The sequence below is a fragment of the Canis lupus genome, chromosome 21 (genome assembly GCF_011100685.1).
Source record: "Canis lupus familiaris isolate Mischka breed German Shepherd chromosome 21, alternate assembly UU_Cfam_GSD_1.0, whole genome shotgun sequence".
NCBI lineage: Eukaryota > Metazoa > Chordata > Mammalia > Carnivora > Canidae > Canis > Canis lupus.
The window spans coordinates 33,218,693-33,236,863 of NC_049242.1; the positions used below are offsets into that span (position 1 = coordinate 33,218,693).

At 41.1% G+C, this 18,171-nt stretch overlaps 1 protein-coding gene across 3 annotated transcripts in view; it reads right to left on the reverse strand.

Moving 5' to 3' along the window:
- TMEM41B (transmembrane protein 41B) overlaps positions 1 to 16,636 on the reverse strand; it is a 34,748-nt gene extending 18,112 nt beyond the window's left edge. Inside the window, exons 1-3 of one of the 3 annotated variants that reach the window (XM_038569014.1) lie at positions 16,555 to 16,636; positions 5,791 to 5,937; positions 5,281 to 5,406 (exon numbers count right to left, since the gene is read on the reverse strand). In XM_038569014.1, the coding sequence (XP_038424942.1) occupies positions 5,281 to 5,401 (121 nt within the window). In that variant the 5' untranslated portion in view covers positions 5,402 to 5,406; positions 5,791 to 5,937; positions 16,555 to 16,636. Of the gene's footprint in view, positions 1 to 5,280; positions 5,407 to 5,531; positions 5,692 to 5,790; positions 5,938 to 16,554 lie in introns of those variants that run through there. The other 2 variants (XM_038569012.1, XM_038569013.1) reach the window with 2 other exon arrangements.
- Positions 16,637 to 18,171: the final 1,535 nt, after the last annotated feature.

Consider the following 18,171-nt stretch of genomic DNA (forward strand, 5'->3'; position numbering starts at 1 on the left):
CATGTAATTGAATTAGAGTTCTAAACAGATAAAAGTTGAAAACCTTGTTTCAATGATAATTCTACATCTAAATGTATAGCATACATATTTATAACGTGCTTTCTCCTGGTTGCATAGACATATGTCACTTAGCATTTAGAGCTACCCACTACAGTACTTTATACATTCGTTAACCTTCACATCTTCCATCATAGTAATTCCCAATCTGAATTATCCCATTTCTGCTTTCCAACTCCTCCCAGGCCAAAGGTACTGTTAGAGAAAGTCAAGATTATGTTCTTAGTTTACAAGTTCACATGCTTTTCTATCTTCATTACAGTTATCACTGGCAAACAATAATCCTTTCATAGCACTCTCCCAAAGGGCTATTTCAAGTCTCTTCAAGCCTTTAACTCTGTCTTCATCTATTCTCAAACAATGACACTGCCTCCTCACTTTAGTGAGCTCCCAAACCTCTATCAAGATCTATTCCCCAGGGATCCCTGGGTGGTGCAGCGGTTTAGCGCCTGCCTTTGGTCCAGGGCGCGATCCTGGAGACCGGGGATCGAATCCCGCATTGGGCTCCCGGTGCATGGAGCCTGCTTCTCCCTCTGCCTGTGTCTCTGCCTCTCTCTTTCTCTGTGTGTGACTATCATAAATTAAATAAATAAATAAATAAATAAATAAATAAATAAATAATTTTTAAAAAGATATATTTCCCAAATTATCTTCTCTAGCCCTTTAACTTTACATTAAATGCCAACCCACTTCCTTTCAGATTTCGCTACAAGAATTGTCTCTTCTCCGTTTACCCTGTGTCTTCAATTCTTCCTCTAAAGACCACCTTTTCTCTAACTCCTAATAGGCACATATCCTTTCTAAAAAATCGTAACCTTAATGGCCCTAGAGCAGCTCTCTATTTCTCTTAATATTATGATCAAAACCTTTTTAAAAATTAATTAATTAATTTATTTATGATAGACATAGAGAGAGAGGCAGAGACACAGGAGGAAGGAGAAGCAGGCTCCATGCCAGGAGCCCGATGTGGGACTCGATCCTGGGACTCCAGGATCGCGCCCTGGACCAAAGGCAGGCGCCAAACCGCTGAGCCAACCAGGGATCCCATCAAAACCTTTGGAAAAGCAAAATCTTCCTAAATCTGCAAGATCTTAGGAATGACTCTTACTGGTCATCAGGTCTACTAGTTCTCAACATTAAGTGTTTTCTTTTTTAGGGATTTTATTTATTTATTCATGAGAGACAACAGAGAGAGAGAGTCAAGAGACACAGGCAGAGGGAGAAGCAGGCTCCATTCAGGGAGCCTGACATGGGACTCCATCCCAGGTCTCGAGGATTACACCCTGGGCTGAAGGCAGCACTAAACTGCTGAGAGCTACCCGGGCTGCCCCATTCAGTGTTTTCTAAACCTACTTGATTCTACCATGAAGAAGCAAAAGACTTTCCTGGGACTCTAACAAGTTTTCAAGGTTACAAGAATCTACTACAATATTTTTGGAAATAAATTTTATTTAAAGGGTTTCAAATTATTTTTTATTATTAAAAACAAAGAATGGTAGCAGTATCAAGTATAAATTCAAACAGCTAAGATAACTATAAAATACAACTAACTATTAAGAACGCACACAGAGAAAGCATGTTTGTAGGTAGAAGAAACACCACCGCCAATTTTGTATAAAGGCTCATTCTTTAAGACTATGCCCTAGAACTGTGCTGCCATTCAATTAATACACCCTCACTCTCATCTAACCACTTTCACATGCTTCCCCCCTCCAACCACTGAAGACTCAAGCTTATAGTGAATGTCTTCATAATCCTAAAAGATTCATCATCCATTTAAATGATCCACCCAGCCTCAAAATTCTTACACCTTCATTCTTATTCAACTTTAGACACCTACTTTTTAAAAAATATTTTATTTATTTATTCATGAGAGACTCGGGGCGGGGGCAGTGGGGGGAGACACAGGCAGAGGGAGAAGCAGGCTCCATGCAGGGAGCCTGATGTGGGACTTGATCCCGGGACTCCAGGATCACGCCCTGGGGCCAAAGGCAAGCACTAAACCACTAAGCCACCCAGGCATCCCCTAGTCACCTACTTCCAATGATAAACTAAGTTCTCACATCCCCCAAGACTGCTCTACCTTGGACATTTTTTTATTTTTTAAATATTTTATTTATTTATTCATGAGACATAGGCAGAGGCAGAAGCGGGCTCCCTGCAGGGAACCTGATATGAGACTTGATCCCAGAATCCCGGGATCATACCCTGAGCCAAAGGCAGACGCTCAAACGCTGAGCCACCCAGATGTCCCAAGAGTTACTAAATTTTTATCTCTTCTCCAAAACCTGTAATTTTTTTTGAATGCCAACTTAAATACCGCCTGCAATTAACAAAAATTGTTTATCATAATCTGGAAAATTGGTTGCTAAGTAGTTACTAATGACATCACATCACTACCTGATTACTACAAGTAACCAAACCCTATCATGTAGGGGATCTACAAAATCTTTTGCCCAGAAAAAGAATCCTAATACTAATTAAAGAGAGACAGATAGGCAGACAACAAAAAGAAAACACTGGAATCACTAATCAACAGGATGGATAAAAAAAGTTCTCTATATAGCACATAAATCCCTCTGTACCAACACCATTTTGATCATGGCCAAACCTCATCTACAGAAACAGAAATCCTCCACTCCTGACAAATTAATCTCTTTACTGACATAAAGATTCTCACTAAACTTCCAGCTTAATGTTTCACCCAGCCAAAATCCCCTTACCTTCTCTCTAGCAATCCAAATCCTACTGCTCCAGGAAGGCATGCTTTCACATCTCTATCTTCCCTTTTTTTTTTTTTTTTTTTTTTTTAAGATTTTACTTATTTATTCATGAGAGACACACAGAGAGAGGCAGAGACACAGGCAGAGGGAGAAGCAGGCTCCATGCAGGGAGCCCGACATGGGACTCAATCTCAGGTCTCCAGGATCATGTCCTGGGCTGAAGGTGGCACTAACCCTCTGAACCACCCAGGCATCCCACAGATAATTTTCTTCAAAAAAAGGTCATTTGACAGCACCATAAAAATAATTGTGTTTAGGGATACTTGGGTGGCACAGTCAGCTGAGCATCAGACTCTTCGTTTTGGCTCAGGTTGTGATCTCAGGTCTTGAGATCGAGCCCCAGGTCAGGCTCTCCGTGGAGTCTGCTTGAGACTTTCCCCCTCTCCCTCTGCCCCTTCCAGCTACATTCTCTCAGATAAAAGCACTTTGGGGGTTTCATGGTTTTATTTTTATAGGTTAAAACAATAACAAAAATCAGTAATGAACAAGTGACTGCTACCAGGAACCAAATGACAATCTTTAGGGAAATTGTTTAGAAAACAGTTTATCTGGAAACCCTTGAATTATTATCACTCTCCATAGCAGCATCTTCAAACAATGTTCCTTTAATTTAGAGTGGATTTATACCTAGACAATTAATTTTTGGGTTTTTGAAGTTACTTGGCCCTACTGTCTATAAGATGGAGAAATACTCAAATACATAAAGCTTAAAAAGACTGGAAGCATTCGAAATTATTTGAAAATAAAATACCATTTTCTACAGGATACTCTTTAAAAAATTTAATATACTTTAAGTTTCAGCTGAATGTCAAACATATCTTCATATATAATAGATATTTTTAAGTGTGTAGTACTTTGTTGACTATACTTCTAATGTTGTTAGACAATCTTAAAAGATCCTCTGCTTACCCATCACTGGTGGTAGAACACATTAGTGTAAGCTGCAGACAACTTAATGGCCATTTGTTAGGATCTCTTCAAGTTTATGGGCTTTGTTAAAAGCATTTAAGGGCACCTAGGTGGCTCAGTAGTTACGCATCTGCCTTTGGCTCAAGGCATGGTCCCCGGGTCCTGGGATCGAGTCCTGCATCAGGCTCCCCCCATGGGGAACCTGCTTCTCTCTCTGCCTATGTCTCTGTCTCTCATTAATAAATACACAAAATGTTTAAAAAGATTTAAAAAGTTCAATCAGTTTCAACAATCAATCAACAGTTTCAACTGTTGAAAAGCAACTAAAAACTCTCAGAAGATGGAATAAAAGTATTTAGTTTCTAGGTCTGCTTTCTTCTTTTTTTATTATTTTTTTAAAAATATTTTATTTATTTATTCATGAGAGACACAGAGAGAGAAAGAGAGAGGCAGAGACACAGGCAGAGGGAGAAGCAGGCTCCAAGCTGGGAGCCCGACGTGGGACTCGATCCTAGGACTCCAGGATCGCGCCCTGGGCGGAAGGCAGGTGCTCAACCGCTGAGCCACCCAGGGATCCCCTCTTCTTTTCTTTAATACATTTATTTTATCCTTTGCACACTTTTATTTCATTTTAAACTTTAAGTAGGCTTCACACCTAAGGTGGGGCTTGAACTCACAACCCTGAGATTAAGAGTTGCATGCTCTACGGACTGAGCCAGCCAGGTGCCCCTAGGTATGCTTTCTTCTTAAAATAATATTTAAAAGTCCTGAGAAATGGCAGAATGGTGTAACATAAAAAGCTTGAGAATGAGCGATCTCAGTTAAATAGTAATTGCTAATATTTATTTAGCCTCTTCACAAAGCCATTACAATAAGTGCTTTACATCAATTCTTTTATGTAATCTCATGGCAAACTAAGCAAATACTATTATTACTATCATCTCTGTCATCCCCACTGTACAGTTTAGCCACTGTGGGTTTTTTTTGTTTTTTTTTTAGCCACTGTGTTTTGAAAGATAACAAGTCCAAAGTCATAAGTGGTAGAGCAGGAACTCACACACAAGTGTTCCTGCCACTTGTAAGTGGCACCTGTATATAGTTAAATCCCTGCTCTTAACTACTTGACCAATCAATCTGGCTTCGTGACTTTATGCGATTTCATAGCCACTCTGGGCCTCAGTTTCCTCATCGATAAAAAGAGAGCATAAGTGCTGAAGTTTCAGTTCTGTCCAGCTTCAATACTGTAAACCTTACATCCTCCTTGAACTTCAAAACAAGCCAGCGTCATTAGTTGTCTTATCGAATTCAACTACAACAGCATTTACGACGCACCTCCTCCGTGTCCGGCCTTGTGGTGGGCGGCAGCCCAAGCCCAGGTCCCCCACCCTCCCTGCTCCCGCGCCCCTGGGTGCCAGCAGGGCCCTTTTCCCTCGCAAATCCCCGGGACCAACTGAGGTCCTTTCCCCCCCGAAGCCACGACGGCACACTCCTGCGTCTGGGCCAGCCCAGCTCTGGTTCCGGTTCCACTCACCCTTCAGGTGGTCTCCGTTGCCCGGCGTCGTGAGACCTGGCGTCGCCGCTGCCCTGTCCCCCACAGCGGTCGTGTGGAGTGCCCCGGTCTGCGATCGTTCAGCGACTCTGCCTTTCGCCATGGCTGCTGCAGGGAAGGTGGAGGAAGAGGAGTGATGCCGCCCCCCCACCCCCTTCACAACTACTCTGCCGCAGGATCCTTACAACACCCAAGGGCCACAGCCACAGCCACTTCCGGGGCGACCACCTCACCTGAGACGACCTCTGCCCCGCGAGCGCCGCGACACTACTGAAAGCTACGGCGCCCACTCGGACTAAGCTCCGCCCCGCACCACCCCCGAGGCTCGCGCGCTCACGCTCGCCCAATAACCGCGAGACAAGTCAGGGTCCCGGCCCTCCCCATTCACCGCCCCGCCCCTCCTCGCGACTTCAGGGAGCAGGCGCAGTCGCGGCGCCGGAATCCCTTGGTGTGGCTCGAGGACGCAGGCATCTAATGCGCAGCTTTAATTACCCGGAAGTGCGGTCCCTGAGACTTCAAACCCTTTGTCCCGGCCGCCGGAAGTGCCCGCGAGTGATTAGTTGGCGTTTCGCAGCGAATGCTGATTCAGCCTTGCTGACTTCAACGATTCCCCGAGGTGCTGTCTTCACCCTGGAGAGTCTAGGTGATGTTTGGTGTGAAAACGTTAAAAATAAAGCCTGAGCCAAGCCTATCGAAATTAAGGAAAGTTACGGCTCAGAGAGGAGCTATAACCTGTGAAGGTCACAGGGTGGCAGAAATGGGTTTAGAAGCTTTCCCTCTTCCTCACCCTGCCGCCCCTCACTTTAGTAAACCCGGGTCAGCCCATTTAGCTTTTCCTTCTGCTGAGCCCAGAAGTGCGTTTTGGACTATTAACTTTTCCACTCTTTTTTTTTTTTTTTTTTTTTTAACTTTTCCACTCTTAAATCTCAGGGCAGTATTTAGCTTACTCATTGATGAGTGTATTGGAATTCCCTCTTGAAAGCATCTTGGCAGTCTGCATAAAAATACTCTGTTCCTATCCAGTAATCACATTTCTAGGAAACTATTCCATGGAAATAATACAGAGGAAGTTACTCTTAACACCATTATTTATTAGTATAACGGTAAATGTGGAAGAAATCTAAAGCCCAACACTAGAGAATGGTTGAGTAAATTATGGGAGATTATTCAAGGGAACTGTTTAATGTACACAACCTCTGCCTACTTATGTTAAGATCTTCAGTGACCTCTCCAAGAGGTAGCCCCCCACACCCCAATGTTTTTCCTTCATGGTCATTAAAAGTAATTATTTGGATTCTTTGTTTACTTGTTCATTGCCTGCCACCTCTACAATGGGAGCTCTATTAAGGTAGGATCTTTTTGTTCACCACTGTGTATCCCCCTGGAGCTGACAGAGTGCCAGCACCTTCAGTGGGAGTTCAATAAATTTATTCACTAAACTTTCAACTATAGAAAATCATATTTATGAAGAGACTAATGTGGGCAATGCTTATTCAAAAGTAAATTCAAAGAAGTATAAAAAACAAAAATATTAAATACATTAGCAAGTAAAGTTATATTTTTAGGATAAAGTCTTTGTTTTGTTTTAAAATATAATCTCTATGCCCAATTTGGGGCTCAAACTCACTACCCCAAGATAAAAAGTCACATGCTCCCACCAACGAGCCAGCCAGGCACCCCAGGATAGAGAGGCTTAAGTAATGAGAGAGTCTAGGTGATGACTTAAAAACAAAACAATTTTTGGGATCCCTGGGTGGCTCAGCGGTTTAGCGCCTGCCTTCAGCCCAGGGTGTGATCCGGCAGTCCCGGGATCGAGTCCCACGTCGGGCTCCTTGCATGGAGCCTGCTTCTCCCTCTGCCTGTGTCTCTGCCTCTCTGTGTCTCTCATGAATAAATAAATAAAATCTTTAAAAAAATAAAAAAATAAAAACAAAACAATTTTTAAGCATTTGATATATTTTATTACATACAAAAATTAAATGTAAGTATAACAAAAACAAAAAAACCCACAAAAACCTCCAAAACCTAGGAATAGACAGATAAGATACTGCCGCATGAATAGAATTACTACAAATCGGGGCTCCTGACTGGCTCAGTTGGTGGAGTATGTGACTCTTGATCTTGGGGTCATGAGTTCAAGTTCCATGTTGGGTACAGAGATTAATTTTTAAAAATTTTTGAAAGAATTACTACAAGTCAGTAAGAAAAGTACAATTCAACAGAAAAATGAACAAGGGCTATGAATAATTCACAGAAGAAAAAATTAAATAGCCAACAAATTAGGAAAAGATGAACCTCATTAATACAGTGTGATAACACTGAGAGTAGAGAGGATGCAATAGCAATAGAGAGGGGTATCTAAATTGGAGTGGGTTGCAATGAAGGTCTCCTAGATAGAATGATTCTTAAACTGATTTAAAGGATGAGTAGGAATTAACAAAAGAAAGGGGAAGGAAACCTTTGCAAAGTCTAGAAGCTACTGTTACCTTTGAAAAATAAATGCAAGCAAAGAGTGGGAAAATGGAAAATGAGATGAGAGAGATAAGACGAAGGACTTGTCACAAAATGCTAGAAGTTTGAACTTAATCCTCAAAGATAATCTGAAGTCATTGACTAGAGGGGGACATACAAGGATTTGTATATACAAAACTTATTCTGACTTCTCAGTGATAGAATTGTGCCCCCGTAGCAGAAAGAAGGTAAAAAATTATTTTAAACCTGGCCTGACCCAGGGAAATGGACTAGAAACAAATATCTGACATCAAAGATGCTGTATGAGAAAAACTGCTTTTAAACTTTTAATTACATGAGTAAATACATAGTCATTCCAGAAAAATCGAAAAAGCAAACTATCAGAAAAACAAAAATCATCCATATACTGTCATCCATAGATAATCGTGATATTTGGGATTTCTCCTTCTGGAATATTAGAAATGTTAAGGAAGTAGAACATAGGGGACTAATGTCTAATTAGGCAAGGTTATTAAGTAAGAGGGAAGGGACTAGTGTTTAGAGAGTTTCTGATTTAGGAGGCCGAGGGGAATATTTGTGCCTAAGAAATTAGAGGAAGAGGAGTCAGACTGGAAGGAAAGCTGCTGAATTTTGTTTTGGATACCCTATCTAAACTTCCTCACTTTGTGATTTCTTCCACCTTTTCTCAGCTAAAACTGCTCTCATTAATGGTCATCAGTGGGCTTCGTCTCATTGGATTCTGTGGTCAGTTTTTAGTCATTTGCCACCTCTCTGCATTGCTTAATACAGTAACTGCTCCCTCCTTCATGGTTTTCATGACAACTCTCTGACCACTTAGTAGACTCTTGAAGGTAATTCTTCTTTTCTCTACCTTATGTCTTAAATGCTGGTTATTTCCCCCAAGATAGTTCCTCTCTCCTTAGTCTACAAACTTTTTCTAGGCAATCTTAGCCATGACTTCAGCAGCCACTACTAATACATACATAGATGATAAATAAATGTTTATCTCAAACACCAGAATGATACACATAAAGCTTATTTGTACCTGGGGGTACCACACATTAACACTTCAAACTCAGAACATCCAAATCTTTTTTTTTTTTTTTTTTAAGATTTTATTTATTTAGGATAGAAGGGGGGGGCGGTGGGCAGAGACACAGGCAGAGAGAGAAGCAGGCTCCATGCAGGGAGCCTGACTCGGGACTCGATCCCAGGACTCCAACATCCCAGAACGCCCTGGGCCAAAGGCAGGCGCTAAACCACTGAGCCACCCAGGGATCCCCAGATCTGAAATCAGTATCTTACCTCTCAAACTTTATCCACTCTCTATGTTCACAGTCTTGGGAGATGGGTACCATCAGCTCCTCTTTTGCTCAAGCCAGAAACCCAAGAATTCTTATTTTACATTCATTAAGCTCAACTTGTTTTGTTTTTTGAGAGAGGAAGAGAGAGAATTTTTTTTTTTTTAAGATTTTATTTACTTATGAGAGACACAGAGAGGCAGAGACGCAGGAAGAGGGAGAAGCAGGCTCCTTCAAGGAGCCCGATGTGGGACTTGATTGTGGACTCCAGGATCACGTCCTGAACCAAAGACAAACGCTCAATCACTGAGCCACCCAGGAACGGTTGAGCCACCCAGGTGTCCTGAAGAGAAAGAATCTTAAGCAGCCTCCACACCCACAGGATGCAGTCTCATAACCCTGAGATCATGACCTGAATCAGGTGCTTAACAAGCCACCCAGGTGTCTCTCAATTTGTTGAATGTATGAAAGAACAATGAATGAATGAATTCTTCATCATTCACGCTCACATCCAAATTCTGGGTCTAATCAGATAATCTCCTTACCCACCTCATTCAGATCTCATGATCTCTCTTCTCTTTCACCCCCTTGCCATTTTCTATATTACCATTAAAGTGGCCTCTGAGATAATCTTTTTTTTTAAAGATTTATTTATTCATGAGAGACACAGAGACACAGGCAGAGGGAGAAGCAGTCTCTATGAAGGAGCCTGATTCAGGTCTTGATCCCCAGACTCCAGGATCACACCCTGGGCCGAAGGCAGGCACTCAACCTCTGAGCTACTCAGGGATCCCCTGGCCTCTGAGATAATCTTGAAGCCATTCATGATCTGAAACAAGCTCAAAAGATCTAGCTGACTCTGAATCCAATATGAATAAACAATCAGTGAATAAAAGAAACCATTCTGAACCACCATGTAGTATCCTGAAATTATCACACTCATTTGTGCTACTGTGTCCTTGCAAAAGTTATTCCTCTACCTTAAATGTCTTCTCCCTAGTATTTCTCTATGATCAATTACTGCGTATTTTTAAAGATTTCCTCTCCTAGATTTCTTCTATTTTAGTAATTATTATTTTCTGATTGTTTACTTTTCTGCCACCATACTATGAGCACCCTTTGGTGATCAGCACAGTGCTTTTTTCAATGTTTTTACACAATGAGTGCTTTTGAGATACATGAAAGCTCTCCAAATACATATGATCACAAGATAATTACAAGTCTGTTGCTCAGCAGAAATTAAAACAAAGTTTGATGTTGAAAATATTGATATTTTTAAAAAGATTTTTATTTATTTATTCATGAGACACACACACACACAGAGGCAGAGACAGGCAGAGAGAGAAGCTGGCTCCATGCAGGGAGCCTGATGTGGGACTCGACCCCAGGTCTCCAGGATCATGTTCTGGGCCAAAGGCAGGCGCTCAACCACTGAGCCACCCAGGCATCCCAAAATATTGATACTTTTTTTAAAAAAAGATTTTATAGGGATCCCTGGGTGGCGCAGCGGTTTGGCGCCTGCCTTTGGCCCAGGGCGCGATCCTGGAGACCCGGGATCGAATCCCACGTCGGGCTCCCGGTGCATGGAGCCTGCTTCTCCCTCTGCCTCTCTCTCTCTCTCTCTCTCTCTGTGACTATCATAAATAAATAAAAATTAAAAAAAAAAAAAAAAAGATTTTATATATTTATTCATGAGACACACACAGAGAGAGAGGCAGAGACACAGGCAGCCGGAGAAGCAGGCTTCCCACAAGGAGCCGGATGTGGGACTTGATCCTGGATCCTGGGATCATGCCCTGAGCCAAAGGCAGACACTAAACCGCTGAGCCACCCAGGTGTCCCAAAATATTGATACTTTTTGAAAAAAGAAAGACTAAGGATGGTAGACCTGCACCAGCAGATATAAAAATATTATAAAGCTATGGTAATTAAAACATGGGTATATGGAGCAGGAAAAAAGTAAGTAAATAAGATCAAATAAACCTATGTAATTATGAGGATTAATATATGATAAAGGAAGCATTTTAAATCAGAAAAAAAAGATTAGTCAGTGGAGCATGAGACTCTTGATCTTGGGATTCTGAGTTTGAGCTCTGTATTGAGTATGGAGGTTATTTAAAAATAAAATCTTAAAAAAAGATTATTCAGTAAATGGTACTGTGATATTTAACCACTTTTTAAGAAGCCAGATACCTGCTATACTATATACAAAATTATCAAATGATTTTATTTTTCTAAAGATTTATTTATTTTTATTTTTTTATTTATTTTATTTTTATTTTTTTATTATTTTTTTTAGATTTATTTATTTTAGAGAGAGAGTGCATGTGAATGAGTAGGGGGGAAGGACAGAAGGAGAGAATCCCAAATAGGGGCAGGCCAGGTGGCTCAGCGGTTTAGTGCCCGCCTTCATCCCAGGGTGTGACCCTGGAAACCCAGGACTGAGTCCCGAGTCAGGCTCCCTGCATGGAGGGTGCTTCTCCCTCTGCCTGTGCCTCTGCCTCTCTCTCTCTCTCCTCTCTGTGTATTCTCATGAATAAATAATAAAATCTTGAAGAAGAAGAAGAAGAAGAAGAAGAAGAAGAAGAAGAAGAAGAAGAAGAAGAAGAAGAAGAAGAAAGAAGAAGAAAGAAGAAAGGAGAAAGAAGAAGAAGAAGAAGGAGAAAGAAGAAGAAGAAGAAAGAAGAATCCCAAATAGGCTCCCCACTGAGCAGGGAGCCTGATGCAAACTCAATCCTATGACCTGAACCAAAACCAAGAGTTGGATGCTCAACTGACTGAGCCACCGAGGCACCTCATCAAATGATTTTAAAGCTTTTAATTTAATAAAACTATGAAAGTACTAGAAGACAAAATAGAAAAAGTGTTTTTGTTACTTTGAGCAAAAGACCTTGCTTAGTATAACCACTAGGGAAGCTTCTGGTTTTACCCTCATGCAACCCTTAAAACAGACTATACTTTGTCACACACCCAAAAGAAAATCTCCATAAAACAATAATAAACAGGGATCCCTGGGTGGCGCAGCGGTTTGGCGCCTGCCTGTGGCCCAGGGTGTGATCCTGGAGACCCAGGATCGAATCCCACGTCGGGCTCCCGGTGCATGGAGCCTGCTTCTCCCTCTGCCTGTGTCTCTGCCTCTCTCTCTCTCTCTCTCTCTCTCTCACTGTGTGCCTATCATAAATAAAATAAAAAAAAAATAAACAAATATACTATTTTCTTTTTTTTTTCTTTAATAGGCTCCATACCCAATGTGGGGCTTGAACTCATGACCCTGAGGTCAAGGGTTGCATGCTCTACCAAGTGAGCCAGCCAGGTACGCCTAGAGTTTATAAAATTGAAGACAGAGAAACAGTCAATAAATTCCTTTAGACATTTATTTTATTCCCTCTTATTGTCAGCTCCTCTCTTTTTCTCTTCCCTCCTTTTATTTTAAAAAAGATTTTATTAATTTATTCATGAAACGCACAGAGAGAGAGGCAGAGGAAGATGTAGGCTCCACGCAGGAAGCCCAATGTGGGACTCAATCTTGGGTCCCCAGGATCATGCGCTGGGCCAAAGACAGGTGCCAAACTGCTGAGCCACCCAGGGATCCCCTTTCTCCTCTCTCCTAATCTCTAGAATAAACAGTCCTTTTCAGATTAAAACAGTTTTTAATCTTGATTCACAGACCCTGGAAGCCAGCTTTGGGGCAAGCTTAGAAAAGTCTTTATTTGATAAAGTTGAAAAAGTTTTTTTTGTTTTGTTTTTTAAATTTATTTTTATTTATATATGATAGACATAGAGAGAGAGAGAGGCAGAGACACAGGCAGAGGGAGAAGGAGGCTCCATGCTGGGAGCCCAACACGGAACTCGATCCCGGGACCCCAGGATCGCGCCCTGGGCCAAAGGCAGGCGCGAAACCGCTGAGCCACCCAGGGATCCCTGAGAATCTAAAATTTATATTAGAATAGGGAAAAAAATATTTTAAGTGTATTATACATGAAGGAAAAATTGCGCTAACTTAAATTTACAGCTTGCTGAATATTCACTAACTCAACATGGGTCCCCAAATCAATAAATAGAACATTACCAATACCCAGAAGACCCCATACTTCCTTCCAAGTCACTATGGAGCCTCCCTATGAGAAAACATTGGAAAAGTCTCTTAAAATATAATGTAAAACCCAAAAGCCAATTTGAGATTTCCAGGTCTAACCATGACAAAGTAATTGGTATCAGACCAGTCTTCCCACTGCAAACAACTAGAAAACTGGACAAAAAATCTGAAACACTGCTTTTACTTTTTTAATATTTTTATATTTTTTAAAGATTTTATTTATTTATTTATTTATTCATGAGAGACAGAGAAAGGCAGAGACACAGGCAGAGAGAGAAGCAGGCTCCATGCATGGAGCCTGACATGGGACTCAATCGCGGGTCTTCAGGATCAGGCCCTGGGCTGAAGGCAGCGCCAAGCCACTGAGCCACCCGGGCTGCCCAGAAATGCTGCTTTTAGACATTGAACAATAGTCAGAGACTGTAATCCTTAAGAGAAGGGAAACAAATAAGACAAGTCTCATGATCACCATGGCTTTCTGCCTAGAGGTACTTTCTGGACTGTCACGTGGAGAGATAGTCCAAAGAGAACACAGTGGTGTTACTGGACCAACAAGAAAAGGATTGGAGCTTGAGGCTATCAATACGGCTGGAATTTGCAAGGCAGGATACCAGAGAGGAGCACAGAAGCTCAAGATAGCTGTTTGGGTCTTTTGTGAAAAATCTACATAAACCAGGGTAAGACTGTGTGAGGTAGAGCAAAAAACAAATGCTATGCTGGGAAAATTACAAGTAATGGAAAGCTATGAGCTAAATGGAGATTCTAAAGTTTACTTGGGGCTGGAGGACATTAAAGTTCCAATCAACCAAAGGAAAAGACCCCAGAAAGGCAAAGTCTAGGCATTGGGGATATTCTAACCCTAGAGAAAAAGCTGTTTGTTTTTTTTTTTAAAGATTTCATTTATTTATTTGAGAGAAAGAGAAAATGAAAGAGAATACAAGCCAAGCAGGGGACAGGGAGAAGGAGAAGCAGACTTCCCACTGAGCAGGGAGCCTAAAGCAGGGCTCAATCCCAGGACTCTGGAATCATGACCTGACCTGAAGGCAGACACCCAATGAACAGAGACAGCCAGGTGCCCTGAGAAAAGGCTGTTTCAGACACACACTAATAAAGATTAAAAACAAGATTCAAAAGATTAATTTGATGCACAAATAAAATGCCTACCGGAACAAACCTCAACATTGCTCAAAGTACAATTAAAAAAAAAAAAAATAGGGGCACATGGCTGGCTTACTCCATTAAGCAACTGACCCTCAATTTTGGCTCAGGTCATGATCTCAGGGTCCTGGGATAGAGCCCCGAGTCTGGCTTGCACTGGGAAGGAAGTCTGCTTGAGGATTCTCTCTCCCTCTCCTTTTTGCCCCTCCCCCTGAGTCTCTCTCTCCTTCTCTAAAATAAATAAATCTAAAATATACTAAATAAATTATAAATAAAAAGAAAATCATATCCTGTAGCATGGTATCTATCATGTTCAGCCTGTAACCTAAAATTGCTAGACATTTTAGGTGCCTGGGTGGCTCAGTTGGTTAAGCTTCTGACTGTTGATTTCAGCTCAGGTCATGATCTTATGGTCATGAGATGGAGCCCCAGATCAGGTTCTACACTCTGGAGCATCTACTTGAGAATCTCTTCTATCTCTGCCTCTTTCCCTCCTCAAACATACTCTCTCTCTCTTTCAAATAAGTAAATAAATAAATCTTTTTTAAAAATTTTACATAAGTAAATAAAAGCAGAAAAAGCAGGAAAAGGTGATCCATAATCAGAATAAAAATCAATCAAAAGAAAAGACCCAGAAATGTCTTTTTTTAAAAGCTATTATGGATATGTTCAAGAACTTAAAGGAAACCATGAGAATAACAAAGGAACAAATGAGAAATATCAATTAAGAAATGTAACCCATAAAACAGAAGAAAATAAAAATTTTGGAACTAAAAAATGAAATATCTGATATGAAAAATTCATCAGATGGGTTTATAATATCAGAGACCATACAAGAAAAAAATAGTGACCTTGAAGACAAGGCAAAAGAATCTTTTCAAACTGTAGCACAGGAAGGAAAAGGCTAAGTCTAACGTAAGCTTAATTAGAACTTTGGAAAGAAAGAAGGAAAAAAAATAAGCTATCTGAAGTATTTTCAGAAATAATGGCCAGGGATGCCTGGGTGGCTCAGCGGTTTAGCGCCTGTGGTCGGCCCAGGGCGTGATCCTGGAGACCCGGGATTGAGTCCAACATCGGGTTCCCTGCATGGATCCTGCTTCTCCCTCTGCCTGTGTCTCTGCCTCTCTCTCTCTCTCTCTCTCTCTGGGTCACTCATGAATAAATTAAATCTTTAAAAAATATGTTTAAAAAAATAATAGCCAAAGTTTGTATAGATTTGTTAAAAAAAAAAAAAATAAGCCCAAAGATCAAAAAGTCCATTGAGCTCCAAACACAAAGAAAAACACAGGTATATCATTTGATACAACCAAGAATAAACAGAAGATCTTTGGAATAGCCAGAGGGCATTGGGGGGTGGGAGAGACATTTCATTCAGAGAAACAGCATAAAAATTAATGTGGACTTCTTATAAAACATAATGCAAATAAGAAGAAAATGGAACAATTTCTTTAATACTTAAAGAAAATCAAAACTGTGAACTGAGAATTTAATTTAATTTAATTTTTTTTGAACTGAGAATTTTAAATCCAGTAGAAATACCTTAAAACATAAAGGTAAAATAAATATTTCAGATAAAGCAGAAAGATTTGTCATCAGCAGACTTGGAACACAAGAAATGTTAAAGGAAAATGATGGCAGTAGGAAATGCAGATCTACAGAGCAATGAAGAGTGCCCCTAAGGGTAAACACAGGTAACTCTACAAGAAGTTTTTCCTCATTATATAGTTTTTAGAAGATAATTGGCAATCATACATACTGGTGGGAGTGTTAAATGGTACAATCACTTTGGAAAAAGTTTAGGCAACTTCTTATAAAACTAAATAAACACCTACTTATAACCCCTCAGTGTCACTCTTAAGTATTCACCCATTAGGACTGAAAATAAATGTCCACAAGAAAATTCATACACAAATATTCATAGCAGCTATAATCACAATAGCTAAAATCACTGGAAACAAGTGATGTGAGGACAGTGTCCTTGAAGTGAGGTGGAATGGCATAGGGTGTCAGTGTCCAGATAGAATGAGGAGGCTCATTTGGCACAGAAGTTTAAAACCCAGGCAAATGAAGAGAATGTCCTTATAGAAAGGCAGCCCATTGTAGGGTTTCAGAGCCCAAGCCAAGTGTGCCAGAGGTCCCCAACATCACCTGCAGATTCAATGGTTAACTAGCAGGACTCAGCAGAGTCATACTCACAGCTAGGATTTATTACAGCAAAATAATACAAACCAAAATCAGCAAAGGGAAAGGCCCATGGGGCCAAGTCCAAAGGAAACTAGGCACAGGCTTCTGAGAGCTCTCTCTCCCAATGGAATCATACAGAACATACTTAATTCCTCCTGCAACAAATTGTGATGTCATGTATGAAAGGTCTACTATGGAAGCTTATTAGAGACTCAAAGTATTAGAGTGCCCAAAGTTTTTGTTGGAAGTTGGTCACATAGGCACTCTATGCCTAGTCAGAATTCCAGATAAGCACAAGGAAAGCAGTTGTTTGAAATAAACCACGTTATTTATACAAACAGTTTGAACATATTGAGCCCCCCTTATCAGTATGGGAATGGTGAAACCCTCCTGAAATCCAATTTACCAGGCGCTAGCCAAGGGCCAACCTTGCAAGCAGACTCTTCTAAGATTAGCAGTCTCAAGCCTGCTATTTTAACTCTTCTCTGCTCACCAGGTGACAAGGGTATCCCCCAGAAGGACCAGCTCCAAGCTTGTTTTCAAAGACAAAGGATGAGGCGAGTGTCCTCACAGGACTCAATGCTGGCACTAGCCTGGTACCAGGAGTCAGAGCCAAAACTGAGTAAAAGTGCATCCATGTAGAACAACCTCATGCAAGGTGTTGGTTGGAGTTCAAGTAAAATGAGGTGGGCGTGGCACAGGAGAGAGAAGGGATTGGTTACAAGCTAGTAGACTGAAAAAAAAAAAAAGTGACAATATTAGGAATAATAGAAGCCTGGATTTTCTTACCACCGTTAGAAACATGGAAATGGGGATCCCTGGGTGGCGCAGCGGTTTAGCGCCTGCCTTTGGCCCAGGGCGCGATCCTAGAGACCCGGGATCGAATCCCACGTCAGGCTCCCAGTGCATGGAGCCTGCTTCTCCCTCTGCCTATGTCTCTGCCTCTCTCTCTCTCTCTCTCTCTCTCTGTGACTATCATAAAAAAAAAAAAAAAAAGAAACATGGAAATGAAGAAAAGTGGAATGAAACACGTAATGTTGGATTGAAGTGGAAGTAATCAGTGTGAAATCATGGTTTTCAACACAAAGATTATAGATAGATGAATAGATGATAGATCGATATAGGAATGAATATAAATGTAAATGAGTGCGACCACTAAAAGGACATGGTGGTTAGGAGTGCCTGATTGGCTCAGTCGGTAGAGCATACGATTTTTGATCTTGGGTCGTGAGTTTGGGCCCCGTGTTGGGCATAGAATTTACTTTTAAAACGATAATAATAGATCCCTGGGGAGGCTCAGCGGTTTAACGCCTGCCTTCGGCCCAGGGCGTGATCCTGGAGTCCTGGGATCGAGTCCCACATCAGGCTTCCTGCATGGAGCCTGCTTCTCCCTCTGCCTGTGTCTCTGCGCCCCGCCCCCCATGTCTCTCATGAATAAATAAATAAAATCTTAAAAAATAAAAAGATAATAATGAAAAAAATACAAGAGTCTGGGGGCAATCATGCCCCCAAAACAATGAATAATACTTAGTGTCAAAATCTTGGTTCCAAATAATATTCTCCACTTCTAGGAGAAATGGCTGATTACAAGGTTGGGGCATGGAAAAATACAAGATGAGACCAGAACATCTTGTGCAAGAAGCAAGGAAGTGATCAAAGAAT